General features: G+C 35.7%; 1 protein-coding gene across 1 annotated transcript; it reads right to left on the bottom strand.

The window, feature by feature from the left end:
- Nucleotides 1-124: 124 nt before the first annotated feature.
- LOC133842079 (collagenase-like) lies at nt 125-1,149 on the bottom strand. The gene is made up of 3 exons (XM_062274994.1): nt 894-1,149; nt 578-837; nt 125-522 (listed from the first exon to the last, which is right to left on the bottom strand). The coding sequence occupies exons 1-3, from the start codon at nt 1,127-1,129 to the stop codon at nt 200-202; spliced, it is 819 nt and encodes a 272-aa protein (XP_062130978.1). The 5' UTR covers nt 1,130-1,149; the 3' UTR covers nt 125-199.
- Nucleotides 1,150-19,052: the final 17,903 nt, after the last annotated feature.

Here is a 19,052-nt window from a genome sequence, read left to right as displayed (position 1 = left end):
AACATTATTGTAATTATTTTTTTTTTTTAAATAAAATACTACAATTCAAACCCAACAAACAAATATATTGTTATCCTAAAAATATAGATTAGAAGCAGCATGTCCACACATCTTTTGTGTTCAATTAAATGATTGTCATTAAAAACTTTATTATCTGAATCAACAATTAAGTCATTAGTTTTGTAAACAAAAATTAAAATCAACCAGAGATTTCAGTATGATTTTTTATCCACGACAAAAACGATGAGACTCGAGTATAAACCGAAGGCTTATTCGTCTCACACGCTCCTACGACAAATGATGCAAGACCCAGTAAAGTACTATGGCCATCAGGGTTTTTTATAGCCAATGGACCACCAGAGTCTCCATTACAAGGTGAGCTGTCACTTGGCTTTAGACAAATATATGATTGTGGAACAATGCTAGAAGATCCCCTCAATTCTTTCAGCTGTGTTGCACATTCATCAAGCGGTAAAACGCCGACTAAGTAGTACTTTAGAATAGCTGAGCCAGTGTCCGAAGCTGTTGGAAAATGATTATAAGAAATCAGTAGTTTAAAATGCATATGTTAACGTACATTCTGTGTTGCCCCAGCCAGAAACAACTCCCATTTCATTCGCATATAGATGCTTTGGATTTGGCAATTTGGCAGGTTGAACGTAATCATTGAAGTGCACTTCGACAGGTAGCTTTATCAGGGCTATATCATTAATGAGCTGAGATTCATCCCACTCTGGATGCACTACAACATAAGATCGCTTTACTATCACGCGTTGTTGTCCTGGCTCTGTTGGATCCGTTAAATTTACAGCGCCGATAAAAATAAAAAATGCAGCTCTAAGGCGGATAAACTTAGTTATAGTTAATATCAAAATAACGTTATGATAACTTACGCATTGTCAGCAATACAATGGGCTGCAGTTAGGACCGCTCTGCTGGATATTATAACGCCGCCACAAGTTGCATACCATCCGTAATTCTTAAATGTATATAAGAATGTTTGGTATGGAAATTGCTTAGCAACTGCATTCGAGCCATTCACAATGCGCTTCATTGGCTCAGATGCCACCTCATTCAGTTGATAGAAGAGAAAAGTTAGGAAAATTATTTGCCACTTCAAAGAAGCCATGTTGAAAGGTTAAAGAAGAACTAATTGCAATAGGAAATGCTTCCGAGTATTTATAGCAACCGAAAGTAAATAGTTATAACAACTTTGTTGCAATCAGCAAAGAGCCGTGACTTTTTATTAATTTTATTACCATTGCACGCAACTACGTTACTTCTATAATTAATTTTTGTAAATATAAGTCTTCCATTTTTCTAAATATGATATTAAACTTTCAATATAAAAGTCTTCTATAATACGTTTTTGTAAATGTAATATAAGACTTTCGACCTAAAGGTGTTCTATTATATATTTTTGTAAATGTGATAAAAGACTTTCGGCCTAAAGTGTTCTTTGGCAAATAAGTGATCTACACTTTTTTAATTTACTACTGCAACTACTTAAGTTTTATAATACATTTTTATAAATATGATAAATTACTTTCGACTTAAAGGTGTTCTGATTGAAGATGTGTGAGTGCTGATAGAACATGATAGCAGACTTTCGACCTATTATAATACATTTTTGATGTATGATATAAACCTTCGACCTATAAGTGTTCTATAATAAATTTTTCTAAATATGCTATAAATCTTTCGACCTATAAATGCAACAAAGTTTGTTCTATTATACATTTTTCTAAATATACTATTATATAAACCTTTCGACCTGTGTATAAGTGCAACTAATTTTGTTCTATAATACATTTATGTAGATGTGATAAAAGACTTTCTATCTTTATGTGTTCACCTATACGTTTTTTATTTACATGTCATATTTATGATAAAAAACTTTCGACCAATAGGTAACTTTCTATCTATAGGTGCAACTAATTTTCTGTCCTTAATACATTTTTGTAGATATGATAAAATACTTTCTACATACACACATTATATACAGTTTTGTATTGACATATTATATTTATAATAAAATACCAATGAGTAGTTTCACCTTTCGACCAATAGGTACAACTACTTATCTTCTATAATACATATTTCTAAATATGATAGCAAACTTTCGACCTATAAGTGCTTTGGAATATTCAGCAATTTAAGTGCTGAATGCGAGGCTGAGAGTCCATGGGCGTTGCATGGCAAACGCATTGGCGAAACACGCCCAAAATTTGACACAGACAAAAGCCTAAACAAATATGCAAAGCCAAAGCCCACTCAGCTGGCAACAGCAACAGCAACAACAACATGAAACGTTTTGTGTCACAAAATATTTGAATGTAAAGTGCGCGGCTCCGCGCGACTTGCAACTTGAGAGTCTTGCAACTCTTGGCTTTTGCTGTCTCTATTCCTTGTTGCAGCCAGCCAAGTGGTGCAAGTGCCACCAGTTCCCCAGCCAACAGCATCGATGCCTTAACTGACGTGCGCCTGCGCGGCTCTTGCCTCCCCCCTTCGGCCCCCCGTGATTGTGCCCCTAGGTCGGATCACTAATTGGTCACGACAGCAGCTAGCGTTGAGTTTTGAAAAGCGAAAAGTAAAATCCATTGAATTTGGCAACGCTCGATTGCCATTTGTTGCTGTTGTTGTTGTTGCTGTTTGTTGGCCAGCTGAAACCTTCAATTTTGGTAGCCAGACAGCGAAAACAAAGCTGCCCCCAAAGACACCTGCCCCCCTTCACGTCCGCCTTCTGCCAACTGCCAACTGCCGCCTGCCTCTTGATGGGGTCTTAAAGTTTAACATCGCAATTGATTTTAGTCGTCAGTTTTGTGGGCTTTTGATTTTCGTTATTAGTACTGTTGTTGTTGTAGTTACTCTTGGCTATTGCTATTGCTTTTGTTGTTGCACTGATGGCGCAAACTTTAAGCATTCAACATTAAACTGTTCGATTAGATTTAGTTTGTTGCCTCTTTTTTTGTTGTTTGATTTTATGCAATGGGTTTTTTTATTCGCCTTTTTTTTTGCTTTGCCAAATTTATAAACGACTGCATTGAATTTTATTATCGAATATCAATTTGAATGCATTTTTAATCATTGTTTTATGTTGGACCAAATTGAAAATTATTATTCTGACTGTTATTAATTCAAATATTTATTGTTATTTAATAATGCACAATGCGCCATGACGTAACAGTCAAAGTGCACTTGCAGCTTACCGCTGCATAAATTGAATTTTAAATTACAATAGATAAATTAAATGCGGACAAAATACAAAGCGACCAGGAAGAATTAGAATTCATTGTATTGTTTTGGAAATAATACGTTTTTAATAAGAGCAAAATTAAGATAGATTATCGATTTAAGAATTTTATTTATGAGTTGGGTAATCATTTGCAGATTTAAAATATTGCTAAAGATAAATAAGTTTGACTTCGATTGGCTTGTTCTGTTAATCCTTTCAGAGCCGAGTTAAATAGCAGTGATTTTGCAAATATTTTAGGTGTTATTAAAAATAATATAGAAATGAATAAAATACTAAAACTAATCGACACTTTTCAAATGTTAATATGAACACCAAAAAAGTTTTTTAATAAGCTGAGAAAAAACCAAGTAAAAGGGCTAAACGAGTGTGCCCGACTGTAAGATACCCGCCACCCATTTTTAATAAAAGACAAACGGTACGTTAATAATTTTAAAATACTCCAAATTAATTTACTACAAAAATACTGAAAACGTACTGAAGGCTACATTTGATATATAAAATATACCATAAAGTGCAAATTATACCAGATTTTTAGTCAAAGCAACAAAGGCTCGTAGTAAGTGAGCGTGTTCTCCCGTACAAAAGTATTTCTTATATAATTATCCGATCTCTTCTACAGACATAACATGAAAGTCCTATCCTGTATTCTTAAGCTTTGCATGAACATAAGAACCAAATAGTTAAATTTTAAAAAGCACAAGTATAATTGACTTCAAACCAATTACTTACAATCCAGTTTAGTGTATTTCATACTGATGTACTATAATTTGGCTTATTCAGAGTTTTATTGATTCATTTGCATGTTGCGTTGTGTGCAGACCAACTAGTAGTATCGATCTATCGATACTTATTGACAGTCTTCCCAGATGAACATTAGTACACATACTTATAGTCTATAATTATTTCTTTTTTAGTTCGTTTGAAGTTTTCTTTAATTTTCTATTCAATTTCAATTGCTTCCTGATCCATTACCTAACTAATTGATACCTCCAAGCTACCTTGTTTTCTTGCCAGCACTTAAAACTGCAATGAATCAGGATACATATTAATAAAAACTTTCCAGATTTATCTCTCAAATCCCCAGTACTTCCCGATTGCTTTGCATATGCTCTGTCCCCCCTCCCCAAAACCCCCGTCCTCTTGATCTCCATTAAACAATCTGTCTGTTGTTAATGTAATTTTGTGATAATTTATTGGCTCGGTTGTTGCAAGCACGCAATAATCGAAATTTTCGGCAGTCGCCAACGGCAACTGTTTCCAAAATAATGGAAAAAAGAAGGTAGACAACGTCATTCATCAAATAAAATTTACTTAATGAAATTAATAAATAAATTATGATATAAATCTTGTTACAATCGCTGTAGCCTTATGAACGACGCCGCCGCCAATATTTGTTGGTGTTGCAGTTGCCGCTGTTGTTGCAACGACAACTGCAGCAACAAACAGCAACAGCAACAGCAACAGCAACATTTTTATTAAAAGCTCTAAATTATTGGCAGTCGCATGCGACGGCGGCAACAAAGCAAACGAGGCTGGACAACTGGACGAATGGACAACTTGCCACATGGAGTCGAGAGCCGAGCGTCGAGAGTCAAGCGTCGAGCCAAGTGGCCTGTGCCACATTAACGAGCAAATGTCAATTTCGCAGCAATCTTTTTGCAATTTTTGTGTTTTTAGTTAATAATTTTTGCTGTCCAACTGTCGGCAACAGCAACAGCCACAACCAAAGCCACAGCCACAGCCAAGGGGCAACAGTTGCTGCTGCTGCCGTCGTCGTTGTCAGCGATGCGCGTGCGCAGAAGCAACGACAACAACAACAACAGCATCGAACAACAGCAACAATACGTTGCACTTACGTAATGTGCTAAAAAAAATATTTGTGTATTGCTAAAATTAAGTTAATTTATATTTTTTGCTGTAATAATTTTAATTGGTTTTTCATCGCATTGCCGAGGGTAGCTTAGTTATGCTGAGACTCAAAATTTTATTTATTGTAATTGTCGATTGCGTAGTTGACAATATAATTTAGATGCCTATTTAAGTCGCTAGGTGGTCATAAATGTGTCAATGCAATTAGTGGTATAACAAAAATTTCTAAGGTATAACTATATAATAAAGATACTATAACATTTTAAATAGTTTTACAACTGAATTGATTCAAAATTTCTGCTTGCTTTTTACTCAGTTGAATATATATTAAGTATTCAATTAAAATTGTTTAGAACACTTCATAAATTAAAGTACTTTTTAGAACATGTTATTAGCTTTTTTTAATCTCTTCATAATTTTTAATATAATAAGAAGGAGACATATTTTTTGCAAACACTCGATACAATTATTAAACTGTTTTGAATAGAAAGAAGTTTTGAAAGCTTATCTCTTTTGTTATATTATGAGCTTAAGAATAAATTTTCTATCTTTATATAATGTAATTTTTTTCTTCATAAAAAAAATACCAAAGTAATTTAAATAACACATCTTTTTATAAAAGAATTTAATATTAATATTAATTTTGCAACTTAATTCATTATTAATTTCGGATTATCTATTATACAATTGAATCTACAATATGTTTTTTACTAAAATTGATTAGAACAGTTCATAAATTAAAGGAATTTATAAGAACTTATTTGTATTTTTCTTCAATTGTAATAACTCGTCAAACATTTGACATCAATATTAAAATATTGTCAGTCGAAAGCATTCCGAAATAATTATTTCTGTTCTGTGATGACTCAAAGAAAAAATTTGGTAGCTTTCATATTTCCAATTTAAGTAACATATCTTGGTTGGAAAGATTGGAATAATAATAGTAATAAGTAGGAAATTTCTCAGCTGAATTCATTCATTATATTTGTTTGTTCTTTACAGAGGTTATGAGCAGCTCTCAATCAAGATTGTTAGGGTATTTATACATCTAACTCACAATTTTGTAGTGGACAGTTGATAAATTTTTTGAATTTTCCGACGTATATTTTGTGATTTTTTGTTGCATTTTGTTGGCACGTAAATGTGTCAAATATTGACAATTTATATAAGTAATGCACATAGGTGCCTAGATAGCTGTCTAGATGAGGGGGCGGTTCAAGGGAGGTTTAAAGGGGGAGCGAGAGGGGGAGATGGAGCATAGGCGATAGGCAAGAAATATGAGTTAAACGCGTTTTTTAGGTCGATGCCAATTTTGTGTTTTTTTTTTCCTTCTGCAGTTTGCAGTTTGCCGTTGCTGTTGTTTGTATGTTGCTGCATTGCAATTTTGATTGCTGTTGTTGCAGTTGCTGTTGCCGTGGTGGTTGTTGCTGCTGTAAACAGGAGATTGTTATTTGCAACCCGCTGTGCGTACACCGCAAACTGGACAACTTAATTTGGCTAAAGTCGCTTGTTAGTGTTGCCAGCGAGCCTATAGAGTCATGTTGTTGTTGTTGTTCTTGCTGTTGTTGCAGTTGTTGTTGAAGTTGTTGCTGTTGCGGTTGTGGTTTCGCTCTGTGATTGCCGTTGCCGTGTTGCTCTGTTGCTGTTGCTGTTGCTGCAGCATCACTGTTGCACATATGAGTGCAGTGCAGTGCTGTGAATAAAGATGAAGCTTGCCCTCCTTTCCCCTTTTCCTCTTGCTCTTCTTCGCTGCCTCCCCCCCCCCTCGACAGTTCTACAGTTGTCAAAATGGCATTGGACAAGTTTATATAAATCTTTTTTATTTCCTTTTCTTTTCTCACTCAGCTTGTTATTGTTGCTCTGGCAATTGCTGTTGTTCTTGTTATTGTTGCTGTTGCTGTTGTTCTGGAAACGGCAACAATTAGAGGAACAAGCAGTTATCAAAGTTAATAGAACATTGCTATGCATAACCAGACATTCTTCTTGCTCTTTTTTTGTCAGCCTGGGAACATTCCTTGAGCGTTGTTTGGATTGGGAAATTCTTAGTGATAGTTTATTGGAGTAAGTTTAAATTGCAATTAATTTTAAAGTTTAGTCACTTCAACAAGCTTTATCAAATTGATATTTATTTTAAAGGAAGTTTTAGTTAATATGACTTTGTTTACTACAACTTATAAGCATATCTTCATATCATTGTATACTCGTAATAATAATATACTAAAATATTCGCCTGTTCTGCAGCCAATCCCATTATATTGAGAACTTCCTTTAAAAATCTTCATATAATATACTAATTTATCTAAAATACATACATAGATTCAAAAATCTACTTTTATTTATCAGTATTTATTAACTACATATAATTAAAAAAAAAAAAAAACTTAATAATTGTTTGTATTCTGTTTACAACTACTTCACTACTAAAAAAAAAAAGTTATAAATTCAAGATTTTGATATTAGTACACTAAAATATAGAAGTAAGTTTATTTCATTCTTCATTTTGATATCATTTGATAAGAGACCAAGCTTTTATTAATAGGACCTTCTAAGAAGAATGGTTCTAAAGAATGATTAGCGATAGTTTTACAAACTGAACTATAGGCTAATGCATTTACATTTAAGTACAAAGATTAATGGAATTTCGATTGACATGAAAATGTTGTAAGGTGTTTTTAGTACTTCATAATATTTCATTTTTAACCTCATCTAAAATATTCAAATTTGATCGTTTATATATTCAAACCATCATTTCAAGTTAATTGCCCTTTGCAATTTCACTATCAATTGCTAATGACTTGCGTTTATTGCCAGTTTGCCAGTGCTTAAAACTCACATCCAATTACTTTAACTAGTCGCGTAGTTTGCAGTCATTTGTTTTGCTTTTTTATGGTGTTGTGCGGTGTCTGGTCTTTGCTTTCGTCCTGATCGTCTATCATCCCTTTGGCCACTTTAATTACTCATGCCTTTTGATTAATTTGTTGACTTGCTTAGCTTAATAATTGCCACACGAGCAACGGGACAAAAAAAGAGATGGAAAAGAAAAGAAAAGGCAACTGCATTGCGGCGGCGACATTTTGCCATTTGCCACGCCAAGAGTGTGTTGCAACTTGGCTGCAGCTGCAGTAAGTTGCAACAACTGGAAAGTTGTCGCGTCACATGCAACAAAACGACATTTATCATGTTAACCTTTGAAGTGCATTTGTCTAGACGTCTTCAACGAGAGTTGCTGTTGTCGTTCATGTTGTTGGTGCTGTTGTTGCTGCTGTTGTTGTCGCACCGGCGTTTCCTGCCGCCAGTTATGACAGCAAACGGCATTAAATACAAAAAGCAAAAACACGCATACGGAAAAACATCAGAAAGCAACAAGGAATCATAATAATTTGTAATAAATTAACGCCTCGTGTGCACAGCAACAACCACGACAGCAACAACGACAGTAACAGCAACAGCAACGCCTAGGCAAAAGTCGGCATTGGGTCTAGGAGCAAGGATTAAAACACGCCCATGGCCCAAGCCCAGAGCACAGAGCAACTGCAGCCGCGTTTCCTCGTCATCTTCATTAAGTCAAGGCGCGTTGTCGTTGTCGACTTCACATCACAAACACACACACATGGAGACAGGTAAGTGGTGCCCAACTCCCTCTGGCCCATATCCTTTTGTCTAATTTCACGCTGTCGTCTCTCATCAAAGCCTGACGCGCGTCCCCGGCGAGTAATTCATCATTTCGCGTGACGTACTCGCCTCCAGCTTGCAACGGCAACAGCAGCAACACACACACACATACAGCACACACACACATACTCAACACACATACATAGAGACATAAATTCTCAAGTGCCAAATGCATTTTTTATATGCCTTTGACTTGCCTCCAACTTCTGGCAATGGCGTGACAATCGACGACGCGACGTCTCCAACATGTTGAGACTCAAGCTCAGTGCTTTCTGCTCTCTGCTCTCTTCTCTTCTCCACTTCTCCCCTATCGTTCTCCATCTCCACGACATACTCGTACTCCAGCGAGTCCATACGCCATGCTCAAGTCTCGGCAGCGTCGTTAGCTGCTAATTATTCAAATTAATTGTTTAGCTCGAAAGACACGCGCACGCGCAACTCAAACGCCAATCAAAGGCGACAGTTGCCCAGGCCAAAAAAAACACACAGTTGAAGCTTTTGCTCTTGCTCTTCCCATTGTTGTTGTTGTTGTTGCTATTTGATGTTGTTTTCTCCTGCTCATGTTGTTGCCGCTGTTGCTGTTGCTGTTACTGCTGACGTTGCTGTTGCCGTTGTTATTGCTTGCTCTCTTAACGACCTACGATTAAAAGTTGCTCCTCAAAACACAAAAAAAAACCCTTTGTGACCACTCCGAATGCCATTTTCCAGCGTTTTTAATTGAGTTGTTTGGGCGTCTCTGAAGCTGCCACTAGAGATGAGCGCGTGTCGTGACACGATTGACAGAGAAAAGGATTAAGGAAGGAGCTCCATATAGCTCAGTACTTTTGGGAGAATCCAGAAAATACATATTCATTCCAAGTTTTCGAGAAATCCTACTTCTGTGGTATGACAAGAATATCTTTTTATAAATATAGACAATTTCTGTTTTCTTTTTCGAATTAGAGTTATAACCCCTCCAATTTTCGTATTCTTTCGGACTTATGATTGTATCTCTGCTATAATATTTGGATACGTTAATGTTCATTATGTAAAATTAAGAAACAAATAACAGATTTTCTTAATTAAAAGAAAATATTTACCGATATTGTGTGACAATGGATGTTTTATATATTACACAAATTACAAAGAAAACATAATACAGAGAAACTTCATATTCCCACTTTAAATTTTATTTACATTGCAAAGAATTCAATTTAAGCTTTTGATTTTATTAGCATTTCAGATCATGAGTATACTCATATGCATTGAATATCTGAATATTTTAAAATTATTAGAAATTAGAAACGCCGACATAATCGACATAATCGATTAATTTAAATTTAAGAAAACTTACATAAGTATTCAAAAAACATTTTAATAATTATATTGATTACATTTTTAAGATATGTTCCATATCAGCTAGAAAATTCTGAGCCGATTTTTCAATGTCTCCACAAGTCTTATTTTTGGAATAAGCATAATAACATAATTAAACAAATAAATCTGGCTTCAGAGCGAACAAATATTTTAGACGAGTAATATGAAATATACTATTGAGTTAGGATAAGGTAAATTCCAAATAAAATTTAATTATTTAACTTCATTTATTTACAAATATTCCCAAATTAACAGACATTTCCATTGTTAACCTGCCGCTCATCACGCTGGCAACTCTAAAACAGTTTGTATGTTAATTCTGGATTACGAGTATATTTGGCAATTATAGTTCAGGCTGGGAAAGTACTCGAGTACCCATGCTAATACTCATACTCGCATTTGAATTCGTATTCGTACCCACTGACTGGGGCAGTTCCTTTCGAAACTGCCAAACAAATAGAAATGCAATTTGAATGCAAAGTTTAATTTTAACAGTTTTCGTAGTTTTGCGACTTGTTTGCAAGTTCCAATTTAGGTCGCCTCAATGGCATCGCCAGTTAGCTAGCCTGGGCAGATAGTTAGGTAGGAGCATATACACAGGTAGGTAGGCAGGTAGGTTGGGATACCTGTCAGTGTTTAGCAGCCAGTGGAACTGACAGTGGGAAATGCAAAATGAAACTCCCAACTGTCTCTCTGTCTGTGTGTCTATCTATGTGCTGTTGTTGTCGTTGATAGACTGCCAGCAAATTGGCTCTAATGGGTGTTAGTTTAAGGAGGAGTTTCAATATGCAACTGCCAATTTGAATTAACCGCAATACAATTCAGTTAATGCAATCCAAACTCGAAGCTGCTTCTCATACTTCTCTCAACTTCACAATTCGGGCAATTGAGTTGTTTTCCAGCATTCTTCTCATATTTTGCTGATAAAGGCAACAAGTCCAACAATTTTGTCTTTTTTTTTGTTGGTTTCTTTTGGGCAAAGGACGAATGCAAAAGCGAACAACGACAACTCCATTTATTTGCTTTAGCTTCAAGCAGTTGTTTTATGTACTCGTACTTCAACAAGGAGACAACAAAATTGGTTCGAGTGTGAGCTATTGATGAACTGCAGAATACCCTGTAAGAAGAGTGACAAGAAAGAAAGTAAAGAAGATGTCTTAGTCATCTATAACGATATTTCGCATGATTTCTATAGGTTATAGTATTTTAATATTATATAACATATTCAGATCCTCTAGCAATAGGATAAATCAAGTTTCAATATGCCTTGCTAAGAAATTCAGATTTTTTAAAAACTCATACTTTGATTTCTACAAAATTTAGTATTTAAATATTTCATAGTGTGAAAATTGGAATTCCATTAACAATAGGATAAATCTGTGATAAATTTCAGCAACTATGTAAGTTTTAATACAAAATTCTGTTTTTTTTCAAAAGCTATCGTTTATGTTGTATACGATAGTTTAACAAATGAAATTCCTTAAGTAAGTTTCAGCAATAAAGTTTTCATACAAAATTCCGATTCATTTACAAAGTTGTTGATTGAGTTCTATAGAAATATAGTATTATAACATATCATAGTTGAACAAATGCCATTTCTTTAGCAATAGGTCTCATAAAAACAACAAAAGTTTCCAACTAAAGCGTTTAGACGGATGAGAATTCTTCAAAGCAGCTGAGAGTGTTCGACTACTATATTTTATAGCACGTCAATTAACACCTCATATCGACTAATATACCGCCTGCTGATTATGTGATTGGTTTACAGGGTATACAAAAAAGTAAACTGGAAATGGCGACCACATTTTTTTGCTTCTGCCCAGCTAAGATTAGCATCGATTTCTGGCTACTGTTGTAGCGACTCTTGTTGAGGCAGTTGTTGTTGTTGTTGTTGTGGTTGCCGTTGTTGTTGCAACAACAGTAGAGGTTGCTGTTTGCTGTTGGTGTTGTCAAAAGCGGTTATTTTGGGCTTAAATGGTTTGGAATCAAGAAATGAAATGAAATCGGCAGGGATAAAAAATTGCTGTTTGGCCTCCGCCAAAAATGTCGACGATTATGACGACTTTTTGAGTCACAGCGCCAAAGACAAACAGACAGTCAGACTGAGAGACAGAGAGACGGACGGAGACAAAGTTGCAAAAACGACAACGAAAACGTTTTTGGGATAAATGTTAAAAGGAATGTTTATGCAAATTAGAAGCGATCGCCGCCGCATCTGTTTGATGTCCTTTGCAGAATGAATTGCTGCTGTTGCGGCAAAGGGAATGGAGGTGCCTCCGGCTGCTGCCGCTGCTGCTGCTGCCACAGATACTGCGCATGATAATGACGATGATGATGAAGTTTTCGATGACGATGATGAGATCAGAGAGAGAGAGCTCACAATAAGCGTTGCCAAAGCGATTTTTGGCAACACGAGTAGCAGCGACTCCGACTTTGGTATCGCATTTAATCTCTTCCTGGCAGCTGTTGCTGCCACTGCTGCTGCTGAGGCTGCCAAACGGTAGCCGCAATTTGGCATAACATTTGTGGCAGCAACAACAGCACAACAGAGACTAAAAGTCATTTGTTGTCAGTCTGAGCAATCGCAATCGAATTGCAATTATCATCGAAATTCAAAACATGGTAATTATCTGGCTTGTAATTAAGTTGGTTCGACCTTTTCCTTACAAGCGTCAAAACTTGTAAATCTCTATCACTAGAGTTTCCATTAAGAGAGAAACGCATTAAAAAAAAAAATCGAAATTGTTATCGAATCCGGCAATCGTTTAATCTATGCCGATCGGAATTGAATCGAATGTTAAAAACGTCACAAAACCATTAAACGAAGTCCGCAGCTCTTAACGCAGATAATTTGCGATCATTTCGCGTTGATGATGCCACATTGATGATGAGATGATGGCGCTGATATCGCGCCAGTTGCCAACGATAACGGTCTAAAGTCCACTCTCGACTCGGTGCAACCTGCCATGCAAATATTGTCGCAAAGAGAACCCAAAAAAATAAAAAACCTGCCACACGAAACCTGGCAACAAGAACGACAACAAGAACGTCGCAAACGACGACAACAACAACGTAGAAGACTCGTCGGCCTCTGTCCAGATCGTGTAGATAGTTAAGATCGCTTATCGAATTGAGTTATGGCAGAGCTAAAAGCCTGCCAAAGTGGGTTTTGATGTGTGTGCGTGTCACACACAAACTCACACACACACACACTCTCGCACACACGCACAACATTATTGCTACTAATTTGACGACCTTGCCACTTGCATTGCGTTTGTTCCAATTAAAATGCAAAACTAATAAATACTCGCGCCTCAAACACGTAATTCACTTTCAGTTTTCCAGTTTCCAAACAATTTGCACCTGCCACTTGCCAATTGCAATTGAAAGTAATCCGCAGAAATGTCGAAATGTTATCGAAATTCAAGTTTCAATTCAATTGGCAATTGCCAAAATAAAAAAAAATTATGCTTGTTGTTGTTGCCGCCCCCTGTGGCGCTCAAATTGAATATCGTGCCTGAAAGTGAAGTTCGCAACGAAACCTAAAGCTGTTATTCCTTTTCTATACCCGGTACACAAAGGGTAGAAGGGTATTATATCTTTGTGACTCCATCAAATGTACGGAACAGGCAGAGGAAGGCTTCTCCAACCCTAGAAAGTTCCCGATCAGCGCCGACAGCCAACACGATCTAGCCATATCCGTCTGTCTGTCTGTCTGTCCGTATTAACCCCTAGATCTCAGAAACTATAAGAGATAGTGACATATATTTTTTTTTCAGCAGCACTTATTATGTTTGCAAGCAGATCAAGTTTGTTTCAAATTTTTGCCACGCCCAATTCCGCCCCCTTAAATCGATGAAAATCAATTAGAAAACGTAATTTCGAAGCCATTGTCTTGTACAGACAATAATGAAATGGAAATTTGGTTGCGATCAGAAGTTATATATGAAGTAATTTGGTATGCTTTGGCTGGCAATCTGGTATATTTTACACTGTATGGTATATTTTGTTGGAGTACCCAACACACCTCAATACCCAATAAATAACATTTGGTATATTTTTAGTAGTTTTGAGGTATATTAATTTGGTATATTTTAATTTATTATCGCACTCTTTTGCTTTTCTTAAAAATGGGTAGCAGGTATCTCACAGTCGAGCAAACTCAACTGTAACTTTCTTACTTATTTCTCATTGCCTCTAATACGACTATGACATCCACTAATAACACAGTCTCTAACCGCTTTGTAAGGGCACTCGACGCTGGGCGGGCTCAGAGCCAACTCGAAGTTCCAAGCTCCGTTCACTTATGGAATCAAGCCAAAGACTCCCCCGCGAAGTCAACTCGAGTCGAATCGAGTCGAGTCGAGTGCAACGGTGAAAAGTCATAAGAGCCAGAGTCAAAGCCAAAATATGGTTTGTTTTATATATTTTTGCTTTTTTTTTGGGTTCAAGCTGTTGTTAATGGCATGGAAAAATCTCAAGCGAAACCATTTAGCTGCTAGCAAAACGACAATAAGATTGGCTTAAGTATCTTTTGGTTGCTGTTTTTGGGTTAGTTTTCTCATGAACGTATTTGCCGAGAGACAGCTAAAATAGAAAGATATGTTTAATCTACTAGATAGTAGATAGAAATGCGATATCATTAAACTGGTCACTTTCACCAAAAGCAAGAATACATTTAAATTTAAAAAAAAAATTTAAAAAGGTGACAATTTGCAGTTTACAGTCAAATTGTTGAAGTCCCTAAAGGCAAGAACAAAATCAATAAAAACAAAATGGTTGAAAAAAATGCAAGCTTCTGTCGAATTTTTAGAAGCCATTATTTAATTTAATTTATTAATTTTAAAAGGTCAATAAATAATCTAAATTAATTTTTATTTAACTTTTTATTCCTCCGTTCAATATAAATACTAAACTTATATGCTATTAGAAATTTACTACTATATTTATTGATCTTTTTTCTGATTGTAGTTAGATTTAATTAAAGTAATTTTAGGCAATGAAAACTTCAGTGGAGATGCTAGATATCATTTATTAATACTGGAGCACGCATTTAACTAAATTGATCAAAAAAATATATAAAAAATTAATAAATAAGCTCAATATTAAACTCAAAATAAATTTTTGAAAGGCTAAATTTTTTCTGTAGGGAATACAACTTCAAAAACAAGTTACAACAACAATTTATTGAAATTAGAATATAACTTCTTTAGTAAAGAATAAATTTCTACAATGATTTTAGATTGGCTATTCATTAAAAAATAAAAATATTCTTTATTTAAGAGTGCAAATATGTCTGAATTGAATTTAAAATGTCAAACCTCAAATCGATATTCTACATAGTCAAATTTAGTTTATATCTAAGAAAAGTAAATTTAAAATTGGTTGCATTGTATATTATTTCTGTCATACTAAATACTTTATATAGAATATACAATATTTAAATTCTTAAAGCATATTTTCAAAATATCTTTCACTTTATCTTTACCTCAATAATTGCTGAGCGATTGTAAAAATTCAAGGTTTCAAATTGAGTTGCTCAATATTTAATCCTCTAGCATTTTTTAATAGTCCAGCAATTTAACTTTTGTAAAGTGCTTCTCTAAGAGTAATAGAGAGTATTGAATTTCTTTGCGCTTTGAGAAAGTGAGCAATCAACTAAATTGAACGTTGAGCAAATGATTTTCTTTGCAACATTTGAATATCAAGTTGATGCTTTGATAATTTACTATGGTAGCCGAGGCAATTAATTTGAGTATTGTTAGCCATCCGAGGAGTGAGTCCAAAACACTGTGCTAAATGCTGCGAGTTGGCAATAAAACAAAACTGAAGGTAACACCAACAGTGCAACATTCGCCGCACTCGACACTCGACTATTGCTGTGGCAAGTTGCAGTTGCTGTTGCAGTTGCAGTTAAGGCTAAGCGTACCGCAGAGTCGACGAGGAAAAACAAGTGGCCATAAAATATAATAAAAGGAAGTGCTTAAAACTACCAACAACAACAGCAACAACAACAACAGCAGCAAGTTTGCGCTGGGCACTGGGAAGCTTGGTGTTTGGTACTTGGTGCTTGGTACTTGGAAACTGGGAGCTTGCAACTTGCAACTTGCAGCAGACGTTGCTGTGGCAGGACTCCTTTTACATAGTTGAGTGTCTGAATTTATTACCCGCGATCTAACACGATTTCTCGCACTTGTACCTACAATAATCATTATATTCAAACACACACACACACAGATACTGGCGTAGAAATTTACAAGCGCCAAAGCTTTTTGCATATTTGGCATGCAAGAGGAAAAACTGTTGAAGAGAAAAAAAGGTAACAAGTGCAGAGCCAGAGTGCAGAGTGCTCATGGCTGCTGCTGCTTTTGCTGCTTGAGAAACTGGTCTGATCTGAGCTGGAGATGCATCCCAGAGCACACACTAGAACCCATTTATGTAGCTCTATCTATACCTAGAATATGTCTGTGTATATATCTTCTATATAGAAGCGTAGTTAGAGCCACATGTGAGTGTATGCGTGTAGTTAGTTTATGTTTTATATAATTTGCCTTGGGCAAACCCTGAGAGATGCCACCATCATGCACAAACTGCAGTGTTGCATTAATGAGCAGCAGGCGGCAGCGACAGACTACAACAACAGCAACAACAACAACAAACACGAGAGATTGCAACGAAACAAATCTTAAGCACAGGGTAGACTAGACTAGAGTGTTGGCAAAACTGCAATTAAAAGAAAGTGTATTAAGAAAAATAAGTGGAGAGTGCAATCTGTAAAAGTTGCTTAATTACTTATCATTATTTCCAGCATTAAAATAAAACCTAATTATGTATTAACTTTAATTTTAATAATATAATATCTAACCTTTTTAAATAAATAAATAAAATAAAACCTTATTAAAGTTGCTTAAATTGTTTTATTACAATTCATTCTTTTTTTAGCAGCTTCCAATTTTTCGATTCATAATTTTCTTAAAAATCTTATGATAATCATCTAATGGGGATTTTTGCATATTGAAGTAAGTGTCACATTTAATAAAGTTGTTTATTGAAATTAAAGAGCTCACTTATTGCATTCATAGATTGATGACTTTTAAAGCTCTTATGTAAATTTCCAACAATTATCTTCGAAGTCGCAATATATATAACATAAAAAATAAAAAGATATTATAAATGCCAAATATTAGTCAACTTTGGTTAAGTTTCATTACCACAAATGCCAGAAGACATAAGTTACTATACGTTAAACTAACAATTGATATACTTCTAAAGCTTTTTTTGTTTAATTGGTAATTCTGATGATACAATATATGTATTAACGACAAAGCAAAGAAAGATTCTCGACAAATTCATACAGAAACAACATTTAAAAGAGAAGAAATGAGAAACAAATTGCAATTATTATAATTCAATTACAATAGTAACAATGTAAGATTAAGTAATGTTATAAGAAATATTATTAAGTTTTGGATAGAGGAATCGACCATGTTCTCTAAAATTGTCTTTCATCAGGACAAAAATATCTTGCTCATGCAAATTTCTTTTAAAAATATGAAATTTGTCTTGACTTACAGTAAGGATTTTAGAAAACTTTTTAAAGACTCGGGCTACACACAAAACTCCTCATTACAGCATATCTAGGAGTCTAAAAGTATCACAAGTATTTGAAGCAAGTGAATAATGCAGCAAAGTTGCCACTAGTTTGATTATTTTTTTGTAGTAGCATCTCGCTTGATTCGCTTGCAGGCCAAAAAACTAACTCACAACAGCAGCAACAACAAGAAGAACAACAACGACAACAAACTATGGAAGCTTGTCTATAAATATTTTGTGGCTGGCATCGAGATGGATGAGAAGGGGGGGAGAAAAGAGAAGAGTATAGTGTAGAGTATAAAGAAATTCAGGCATGAGATTACAATCGCTTGTAATAAATACCTTAAGTATCACATATATCAGTAACCCAAGGACGTGCATCGTAAGTCAAGCTGAACATTATTATTAAGCGGAGCCACCACCAAGAGCAGTCGCTGTAAAGTGGTGGAGAGAGAGAGGGGAGGGAAACTCAAGCAACTTGACTTACGTGCAACAATTTAACAACTTAATTATTGCTAAACTACGTCAGCAACAACAACATCCACAACGACAGCAGCAGCAGCAAGCGAAGCAGCGAACGTGAAAGACAACAACATATAGACATAAATAAACAACGGTGCGTATGAGTAATATTCGTGGCGGCAAAGTCGTGGCGAGGCTGAAATAATAATAATAAGGAGCCTGCCAAAAAGATTGCAATGCGCGATATACACAAAGATGATCATCAACAGCTAAAACAACAACAACAACAACAACTGGAGGCAACCTGAGCCAATTGGCTGCACTTTGAGAGGAGGAGGAAGAGGCAGAGGCATGTGGCAGGGATTGTGCAAGGAACGGAACGAAACGAAACATTCGCTTGTCATTGAGTAATCTATCGACAGCTTGGCCATTTAGTCACACACACAGACACACATACACATACATACACATTCTGAGCGCTGAACTGTGTGTGAAAATTAGCATAAAAACGCAATTTTTGAATATTAATGTGCAGTTTGGTTCGTTGGTCGTTTGGCGGTTGCCTGCAACATTAAATGCAACTGTTGCTGCTGAGCTGCGGCAACATCATCGCCACCGTCTGGGAGGCGCATTGCGTGCAAGGCCAATAAGAAGAAGCAGCAGACGTTGCCACTTGGCTTACTCGTTTTGCCAACTCGAAGTCGCAACTCGGTAATCAGATCCCCTCGCATTGATAACAAACACAACACTTGCTGTGGTTTTTGGCGCTATCGCATAAGTTGCATTCTGCCTTTTTGCATCTTTCACTTTTCTGTTTGGCACGCATTTGCTCTCCCCTTTCCCC

This window comes from Drosophila sulfurigaster, chromosome 3, assembly GCF_023558435.1.
Source record: "Drosophila sulfurigaster albostrigata strain 15112-1811.04 chromosome 3, ASM2355843v2, whole genome shotgun sequence".
NCBI classification, from domain to species: domain Eukaryota; kingdom Metazoa; phylum Arthropoda; class Insecta; order Diptera; family Drosophilidae; genus Drosophila; species Drosophila sulfurigaster.
Note: the sequence above shows the minus strand (reverse complement) of the source record. Positions and strands in the feature narration are given on the sequence as shown.